Here is a 10,249-nt window from a genome sequence, read left to right as displayed (position 1 = left end):
ATAAGTTGCATATAGCCTTTGACCTGATGATTTCCCAAAAAGTTCTACACTACTCCAATAAAATGACTTTTTCGTTCTCTTCTTTTCCTGAGGACCCAAAAAAAAAAAAACATCGTTGCCCTTGGTTTCTAACAATTTGGAGAATAAAGACAGGAAATCTTTGAAAGTTGCCGAATTCTTAACTACTACTTCATTAGGTCAGTGTAGTGGTGGTATCAGCAACTTTGTCAGATCTACCAGTGGTTCTTATAGGACAGCCGGCCGCGGTGGTCTAGCGGTTCTAGGCGCGCCGTCCGGAACCGCGTAACTGCTACGGTCGCAGGTTCGAATCCTGCCTGGATGTGTGTGATGTCCTTAGGTTAGTTAGGTTTAAGTAATTCTAAGTTCCAGGGGACTGATGGCCACAGATGTTAAGTCCCATAGTGCTCAGAGCCATTTGAACCATTTTCTTATAGGACATTTTTCTTCCCCTCAGAGAATTCATTCCTATTTGGACAGTACCTCCTCTTACAGCTGACCTCAATGTCTCTTCTGTTCCCAAGACAAGTAAACCATTTAAACTTAGCAAAATAACTTTGAAGATCAATGAAAAATCTTACCATTTTTAAGTCAACAATATCTGCACTCGTCATACTGTATGGATTCTATGATCAACTTGACGCTTGTGTAATCCTCTATGCAATGGAGTGACTGAAGTGTTGTGAAACTTGAACGCTTTCATCTAACACGTTGCAGTGATTCTGGCTTATCATATTACTTAACGATGTATTAAACATAGTTATCCTGAAATTGCTTTAAAAAGGCAAAGAACTGTACTTACATGATATGTCAAAATTAAAACAAATACAGATCTTTACATGCTTAAGTCAATATTAGGGCTACCACTTTAATACACCAGAAGCAAGATCTAAGCAGTCGTTTTGCCCATTGGCAGAAGGTGAAGCACACAGGGCGAAACTACAGGTATAAGTAACGTTTCTACAGCAGCTGACAGTATACGTAAAAATGTCCTTTACTAAAAATACGGTGTAACTGATGCAAGACTGATGTCACTTAATAACCACATTTAATACGAAACTTTAATCTGTCTCATTTTTAAAGAGATGTTCCACCTTGCCTGTAAGATTTGTGATTCCTTCAAGATTCCCTATGAGGTGGACTGGGATAATGGGAAGAGAGCTTTGTTGTACTTAAGAACTGTTCGTGTCGACGCTGAAGTTGCTTCGACCAGCGATCCCCTCATGCGACGCCGGCGGCAGTCGGCGCGCATCTGGCTGCTCCGGGCGTCGCGACGCGGGGCTCGGCGCCCGCCCCACCCCCACCTGTTGTGTAACGCAGCCGCGACGCAGCTGGCGCTGTGCGCAGGCGCCAGCCCAGGCGCCGCTCCATCCCTTCCCACGGGGCCCACCGTCTGTCGCCATGGCAACGGATGAAGTATTAAAAGGCAGCGCGCGGGCGCGCTCGGCTCCAGTTAGCCTGCCGCCTGTGTCCTGTGTGCTCTTCGGATTGCCTGAAGCAGCAGACCGAGCCAGCGCTACCTGCCAACTACCACTGTCTGCCCGCCGGCGTCAACTCAGCTGACTGACGGGTGCCCGGGAATTCGTCGTGAATTCGTCACACCACAAGCCGATCACCATCTCGTCCTCAGCGATTCATTTGTAAGTAGCAGCTTCAGGCAGTTTTTTCACAGAACGTTATTACTGTTTGTGCTACGTGATTAGTATAGCAGCGAATACACCTCTGTACTCAGTTCATTTAGTTAATGATGTTATGAGCTGTGACAAGTCCACAATTCGCTTCTTGATAGAACAATATAACTAACTGTTTAGTCTCTCAGCCACTGTACAAATTTTTCGTGGCTGAGTAGTTTTCAGTAGTGTATGAAGTATCAGGGCTAATTGGTAACGAATCAGTGCGACGTTCAGATCTATTAAAAGTGTTTTAATTGTTTTTTTTTTTTTGCATACAGTCTCAGTACGTTTTAAATCAAAAGCAAAGGTTACTTTATTCATACGTTAAATTCCATTGTTTTCGTCAGGCGCTTACGATGTTGTTGCTAATAATGTAGAACATGTAAAATACTATACTCACTAAATGAAGGGTCGGTGTTTTCTTTAGATGTGCAGTTACATTGCTTTCTATGGGCACTTTCTCCTTGTTTTGCTAGTAATGTAAAACATGAATTTCGCCAACCATAGTGTGGGTGCCTTTACTGACGCCCAATAATTCCATTGCTGTCTTAGGGCACCCTGTTTTACTAGTAAATTAAATATACGAGGCTTGCAAACTTAAAGGAGGTTTCACAGCTGACTGTTTGCGTGTTTAAGCCTTTGTCTGCGTCTTTATTTGTATGAATTAACCTTTGTCTGCTGAAATTGTTACAATGAGTACGTGATTCTAAATCGTCAATTCTCACATCTGTCTTGGAGCGTAAAGCGGTGTGTTATTTTATTTTTCCAAGGCCACTTGGCCACGCTTGTTTTCCCGGCGCTAACCGGATTCTGCGTTGTTCCTCCGCAGGTGCTGCGCCATCCCATTCATCAGCATGAAGACAGAAGAGAAGAACGCAGCTCCGCGCGTCAGAATCGCGGTGCTCGGCCAGGCCAACGTGGGCAAATCAGGTGGGTGTCTACACGAAACGACAACACACTTCCTTCTTTAATTGTATTGTTAACCACAACCATTTTTACAAAGTTATAAAAAATCTGTAGTTGACCCTGAAAATGGTTACTGTAAGTTTATTTTAAAAATAATAAGTGGATTAAAATTTCGAGCTAATGATTACACTACTTCTTGTTGTTGCAGCCCTGACGGTGCGGTACCTGACCAAGAGATACATCGGCGAGTACCGGTCTGATACAGGTGAGTGAGTAAAGAAATACTGTGCTACCGAATTCCAAACTTGCAATAAATTAATCTGTTCTATCGAATACATAAAAATTTCCACCAGTTCCATTATGAATTAATTACCTTCATTCGTTAGTTATAGCTACAGTAGTTTCCATAAAAGTGTTTTACTTCTAATATTTTTGAAACTGAAAGGTGTATTACTGTTTGCTAAGTTTTACGCCACTTAAGGCACGGCGCTGAATCGCAACAAGAAATAATTATATTGTTTTATTCAGAAAGAATCAAATATTTACCTTCTTAAGGCTATGATTAAGTTCTTTGATTACCTTCACAAGACTTAGCGTGTGTTACAGTCAATCATGAAATGTAGAAGTACATACGGTTTTATTAATATGTATGCATTTGAAATTAAGCCCACTATCTTTACCAATTTTCAGAGTTTAATTGTATTTAACGTTATCAGACGGAAGCTAACAGCTTCGTAGAATACCTATTCCACCTTACATATACTTTAGTCTAAACTTGTTACAACAACGTTTTTCTCTCCTTGTTACAGATTTGTTGTATCGCCAGACAGTTACGGTGAACAACGCACCAATTGATGTCGAGATCGTCGACATATCTGGTGAAACGGTGAGTTGCGACACTCAATTATACTTTGTAATCAGCAGTAATGAGTCATTCAACATGAACATTTTTACTTTAAAGCGAAATGAAAAGTTTTTATGTCTTGATCGTATTGTAGAGTTGTACGATCAATGGTTTCGCGGAGTTTACTGATTCGTTTGCCTGTCCTTGTTGCAGACCGACAGCCCGCTGCCCGTGGAGCAGGTGGAGTGGTCGGACGCGTGCGTGCTCGTCTACTCCATCACGGACCGGCAGTCGTTCGAGTACGCCCACACGGCTCTGCAGCGGCTTCTCAAGACCGGCCGACCCACCACTCTGCTGGCCAACAAGGCAGACCTCGAGCACCTCAGGCAGGTCAGTACTCCAGTCTACTGCACTCTACCCTCCAGGTCGGTGTCTAGCTTAGGCCTAAGCTAGACACCGAACTGTAGGCACTGTTCTCCTCTGACAGTATAGTGTTTCCTTTTCTGTAGCAGGAGATTACTTGAAATAATAATAACTATAACCAACATAAAGAACAACCTTTACAATTAAATTATGAAGGACAGTAATATTCAGTAAAATAGTGGTAACAGGGCTTCCATTTATGTAGTGAAGAACAATAAGAAAGATGAGATACTTGTGCTTACCATGTTACTGGTGAAAGTCAGCACTTATTCTTGTGAAATGATCGCATGGAACCTTGAACGGCTAGACCATTTTAACCTCAATAATTTTCAGTCTCCGTGGATACAATTTTACCTGAAAACTTGAATTTCTCCCGCCATATCGAAAATTCAGATAACTTATGCGAAGGCAACCAGCTAGCGTCTTTGACAACAGCCGATATTTCGACAGGTGAACAATGTACATTGTCGAGGGACAAGTGAGACTAGAAGTCTTTATGTGTGGCCATGCCCAACAATCTCTCGTTTAAATGATGGCGCATTCATTTGTCGAAACAGCGACTGTTGTTGAGGATGTTACCCGTCGGCAATTGGCTTAAGAGTGCCTTAAAACACCCCTTTGTGGCAGGACTTTGACGTAAATGGTGACTCCTCTGATATTATGAAGCATCTTCAGCCCAAGAAGTACACAGAAGCTGCTCAGAATTACTTGTCACTTGAAATATCTGTAGTTGTTGAAGATTCTATGCAAGGATTTCACTGTAACAATTTTTATTGTTAGTAGATGCTATGTACAGTGCGTTAATTACGTTCACAATTAGAAGATGACTGTAATCGATATAACAGCCGAGTATGATCCTTCAAGTCGGGGGGGAGGGGGGGGGGGAGACTTCTAAATCAAAGATAATGTTAAAGGGCTCGTAACATACATATAGACACCCTCATATATCCGGAAGAATCCTGCAGGTTCGCTTGATGGAAATGTCTTCAGACGAATGACAGTTTCTGGTGATAGATGTATTACACCCACACTGTCATAAGCAGCCCCGTATCTCAACAGTCCAGAAAATGTTGCCACCGTCCAGATGATTTACGCATCGCTCAAGGACTGTTATGTTAGCCCGCTTGCGGTGTTTGGGTTTCCGGCAGGTTCGGCTGTACCTGGACTCGCCCGACCTTCGGGGGGGGCTCTATGAATGTGCGGCCCCGGCATCTGAACCCCCTCCCCATCTCCCCCCCTCCCTCCCTCTCTTCCACTGAGTCTCCTCCCCACCACAAGACTTCTGTGGCGAAGGCGCTCGGCCAGTCGTTATTTTTGGCCCCCGTGCGCTGGCTGGTCGGCCCTCGTCAGTGCCTCGCGCATTCCGTCGCAGCCAGACTCTTGACTTAACGGCAGCTTTTACTCCAGTCACATAGCAGTTCGGTACTCTCGTGAGTTTAAGCCAGATTTCAGAGGGCTACATTATCAGTTATCGCTAGTAAATACGTCGCAATACACTGACAGAAAGGACTGCTTTCCGGACTGCACTGCATGACATTCCTTGAACTTTAATAGCTTCTTACCGAAAATACCGGTTTATTGTGCGTAGTTGTGCATAGTGCGGAATTAAAGAGAAGTCCTGACGTAACTGGAATGGGATGTTTAATAGTGCGCCATGAGCTCTAATAAAACATCTCGATATTGCAAGGCTGCTCAGGTAACAGAAGGAAGAAAATAAATTTAATTCGCTAAATTATCGGCCCATGTCGATAACCAACACGAAATCGACGAATACAGTTCACTTGAAGCACAAATGACTCTCTGTTCACACAGGAAAATGAGCAGTGTAGAGAGCGAATTTTAAACTGGTTCAACATTTTTGGATATCCAAGAGCGTTTGACACTATTCGTCACAGGCGATTTGTAATCGAACTGCAACCCTATGGATGATAGTCTCAGCTGTGTGGATAGGTCCGTGATTTTGTACCAGGAAGGTCACAGTTAGGAGTTATAGGCGGAACTGAAGTCATACCTGAGGTTCCCCATGGAAGCGTTAGAGATCCTCGGCTGTACAATTCCCGTTCCTTACCGTCCAGTAAGGCCATCAGAAAAGCAAAACAAATTACAAAGTGATCGATCAACTCGAATTGGAACCATCTCACGGAAAATGTTCTGGAGAAGGGGAACCGAAGCGTACATTTTATTGGCAGAATACTTATAAGGTGAAACAGGCCTACTATAGAGACTACCGACACACCATACTGGATGAACTTCTCTGACCTCTTCCGCTATATTGTTTCGTGATATGGGTGTCCTTGCAGATAGGACTGACGGAGTACATCTAATAAGTACAAAGAATGCTAGATCATTTTGTATTGTCGCGAAGTAGCGAACAGAGGGTCACGGATAAGATGAGATAGTGTAAGTGGTAACCTCTAAAACAAAGGCGTTTTCTTTGAGGCGAGATATTTTCACGAAACGTCAATGACTATGAAGTATTAAAAGCTACAGCAATCAGATTCAATGATGTTTTTTGCATCTAGGTTTCGTATCTAGGTTTCGTCACTGTGTGACCATCTTCAGTGCAGAAGATGTAACTTAAAACATTGTAGACACTTGTATATGCACATAGTCCCTACTGAACTGTTCATGTCAGAGGTTGAATTCATCCACGCATGCGCTCAATCTCTGACATGGATACTCCATTTGGGACTATGTTCATATACAAGTGATTTTTTTGTTTTAACCTACATTCACTGCACTGAAGATGGCCACAAACTGACCGAAATCTAGATAGGCAGCAAATACCATTGTAACTGATTGCTGAACCCTTTACTGTTTGTTATTAATACAGTCGCTGGGCCCATAAGGCTCCCTAAGGAATCAAACCTGATTCAATACTATTTTTTTTCTTTGAATGGCGAAAGATCTTCTTGAGTCCCACGTACATAGTGAGAAAAACCATCATAATAAAATTAGAAAAAATCAGAACTCAAACGAAAAGACTTGGGTATTTATTATTCCCTCGTAAGATTGCACCAAAGGTAGTGCAACAGTAGAAAAATAAAAAACTGTTGAGGCTTTCGTGGCCTCTTGTTAACGTGTTGCCTCCTGGCTGTCGTCTCGGGATTTTGAGTCGATATTTGTTAATTGATTTTTCCTACGTTTTGCCACAACGGGTGGCTAGCAGTGTCAAAGATTCACCTCCCAGTATGCCACTGGCAATGGAGGGTGAATATTTGAAAATGCTAGCTACTTTCACTGGAAAAACGGCTGTAAACGAACTAAACAAGTGTCGGCCAAGGATCCCTAGACGAAGTGGAACAGGTATATACTACAGAAAAATAACGAAATTGGAAATTTCGCTTTTATTTACCTGACCATTAGTTTCGGGATAGATTCCATCTTCAGATCATCCACACAGTCAAAATGGTATTTCGCAAAATATAAGAACCACACATATATATATATATATATATATATATATATATATATATATATATATATATATATATATATATATAACAAAACTGGAAATGGACGCTTAAAGAGGATACTGTTCATTTGCACTTGGTTATACGTGTATATTTGTTATCCTGACATGGTTCTCATATTTTGGGAAGTCCTATTTCGATTATCTACATGATTTCAAAATGGTTCCAGAAAAAAAGCTAATCATAATGTAAATACAAGTGAAATTTTCAACTTTGTCTATTTTTCTTTGCACTGATAACACAAAATGTTGACCTGCAATTAATCCGGCATGCTGGAAGTTCGTTTGTATAAAGATAGTCTGGAAGTGTTTGCATGCACCTTATACAGGATATTTAAGTGAGAATTGAGAGTAATCATCTAGGTGTGCATCAGACACGAATATCCTCAGATAGTCATCGAGCAGGTGGCAAGATAATGAGATTTCAAGCTCTGTAGAACAGTCCATATGGAATTAATGAGGTTGAAACGTGTAAGATGTTGTCCCCAGAGTAATGAATACCTGACCATACTGCGTTAGACGTGTGAAAATGCTCTAATTAATCGAAAAATGTTCAGCCTGAGGATTCTTGACTGTTTAGTGCTTTTTAATGTTCAGTAACTGTAGTTGTTTATATGGAAATAACTAGCAACCAGCTGCATGAAAGAAATTTAACTTCTTAACCTTGCCCTTTCGGTCAATTAGTGCCTTTCTTCAGAAGGTTATACCTATCGCATTATTTACGAGTGTCAACTTCAAGATGCCCACAGCACAGTGCCGTGCCCATGTGGTTCATGCTGTATGCATATGATTGTTGACACTAGCAAATAATGTATCATTTCCGGAGGAAGGGTACTAAGTCCGAAACTGGTTAAGAAATTAAATTTCTATTACGCAACTAGTTGCTGATTATTTAGATGTACATTTTCGACTATACGTTTGGTTCAATGTCCTGTAACGCAAAATTATGTGGTTGTGTTGCAGGTGGAGGAGTCTGAAGGGCGCAAGGCCGCCTCCGAGGGAAGCTGCGCCTTCTACGAGGTGTCCGCCGTGGACAACACGGCCGGCCTCTACCAGGCGTTCGACTCTCTGCTGGCCGAGTGCCGCGCAGCGCAGCAGCACCAGCCCAAGGCGCGCAAGTTCTCCGTCTCCAAGATGCTGGGCACTCTGATCGGCTCCGCGGCGGGCAAACAGCACCCGCCCCCGCTGCCCGTGGGCGGCGGCACCGTCGTCGAGTTCCACAAGTCGGACCTGCACCGCACGCGCGTCCTCAGCCGGCGGCCCAACTTCGCGGCCACCGCCTCGCTGTGACTCTCCCGGGGGACGGCCGCCGGCGGCGGCCACTCTTGAACCTCTTCCGGCTGTCCGGTCGGCCGAGCGGTCGACTTCGGCCTGCCAGTAGCTGCGCGGCGCTGCCTGCGGGCAGGGTCAGCCCTCGCGACGCCCCCTGCGCCAACCGTGCGGATTCCGATGCGCGGGCCAGCCCTGCCTAGCGTTTTGGTTCTCCCTCACTCCGCCTTGGTTTTTTTACGGTCTGAGAGGGTAAGGAGAATGTAGGAGTAGCGTTCCCTAGGCGTACAGTGGGAAGAAGAGCAAGAGGATAACGGGAAATACCAACTTCACCCTCTTACGGGCTGTTCCCTGAAGTCTCTCCCACACGTACCCTACTGCTCGTATGACGTTCTGACGAAGGCCTCATATGTCAATTTTGTCGAATGTTTTACATTCGTTGCCATCACTTCCAAATGAAAACAAGTGGCACTTATATTTTTCTCTTCTAGTATTTACATTCCATGATATACTCAACAGTCTTTGGATACAAAACAGGTGTCTTATTTATCCTTTGTTTTGTACAGTATGGAAACATCAGATACTGCGACACTTGATAGATATCGGGTCTAATTTCAAATCGACCGCTGTCTACGCCTAATTTTATCAGTTACTTCTCAACAATAATGAATAACAAATACGGCCTAAGAGTCTGAATGGTTGTGATCACTGTATATTTGTGCCAAATATTTGAGTATTAGTCCTATTAAGTCCACCTTTTGTTATAAGTTGTTTCCTGCCTCCTCTTGATATTGTAACTGACTAATGAAACTTGCAACACATCCTTAAAATATAGATTGCATACTTGAAAATCCCATTACCTTGGAGAAAATGAACTCTCATATGATATTTGAAGCAGATAGTAGAAATGGACTTCACTATATTCGGGACAGGACTGACATAATATCCCTAGAAATACATTCCGTAAGTCAGTAGGAAACAATTTGTATGTATTTGTATATATTAATAATAAGGAGAAAAATTCTCTGTAATGAAATGTCATTTTAGACTGTGTTTAATTAGCAGTCAGTAACAAACCTCTGATAATGCTTTATGAACTGAATACTGTTGTTATTTTGGAATGAAATTAGGTATTGATTCTCATGCATTGATGTTAAGAACGATTTGTTTCGAGAGAAAAATTTCCGGAAGCTCTTTTAAAATCTATGATGTTGGTGTATCTACAGCTAACAATAAGTTATGATAAACAATTACTACTATGATTTAAGTAGCTCTTTTACCTCTCAAGCAAGTCGTTCTTTGTAATAAACTCACTTGGTGGTAACAGAAAGTCAGTGTAAGTTAATATCAAATTGAAAGTGATATTGAAGTATATACACAAAATTATCTATAAGATGGCTGTGATTTTTCTAAGTGTGTTGTATTTTCTATAAACTGACTTTTTATGAAAATAAAAATAATTAACAAGATGTTGTGTCTATCACCATTTCTATTAATATTTACCCCTAATTCCTTGTGCCATTCAGATATTTTCTTATATGTCGATCTCTCTCGTTCCTTTTTGCGAATCCTGTTCAGATGAAGAATCGTAGGATACGGTTAATACGACCACTGCAAAGTGTAAATGAGGCACTTCAGAAACAG

At 42.3% G+C, this 10,249-nt stretch overlaps 1 protein-coding gene across 1 annotated transcript; it reads left to right on the top strand.

The window, feature by feature from the left end:
- The first annotated feature begins 1,484 nt into the window (after positions 1–1,484).
- LOC124777121 (ras-related and estrogen-regulated growth inhibitor-like protein) lies at positions 1,485–10,013 on the top strand. The gene is made up of 6 exons (XM_047252407.1): positions 1,485–1,658; positions 2,521–2,621; positions 2,806–2,862; positions 3,407–3,483; positions 3,655–3,831; positions 8,300–10,013. The coding sequence occupies exons 2-6, from the start codon at positions 2,546–2,548 to the stop codon at positions 8,624–8,626; spliced, it is 714 nt and encodes a 237-aa protein (XP_047108363.1). The 5' UTR covers positions 1,485–1,658; positions 2,521–2,545; the 3' UTR covers positions 8,627–10,013.
- Positions 10,014–10,249: the final 236 nt, after the last annotated feature.

This window comes from Schistocerca piceifrons, chromosome 2 (assembly GCF_021461385.2).
Source record: "Schistocerca piceifrons isolate TAMUIC-IGC-003096 chromosome 2, iqSchPice1.1, whole genome shotgun sequence".
Taxonomy (NCBI): Eukaryota; Metazoa; Arthropoda; class Insecta; order Orthoptera; family Acrididae; genus Schistocerca; species Schistocerca piceifrons.
The sequence above is the reverse complement of the archived record's forward strand: the minus strand, read 5'-3'. Positions and strand labels throughout refer to the sequence as shown.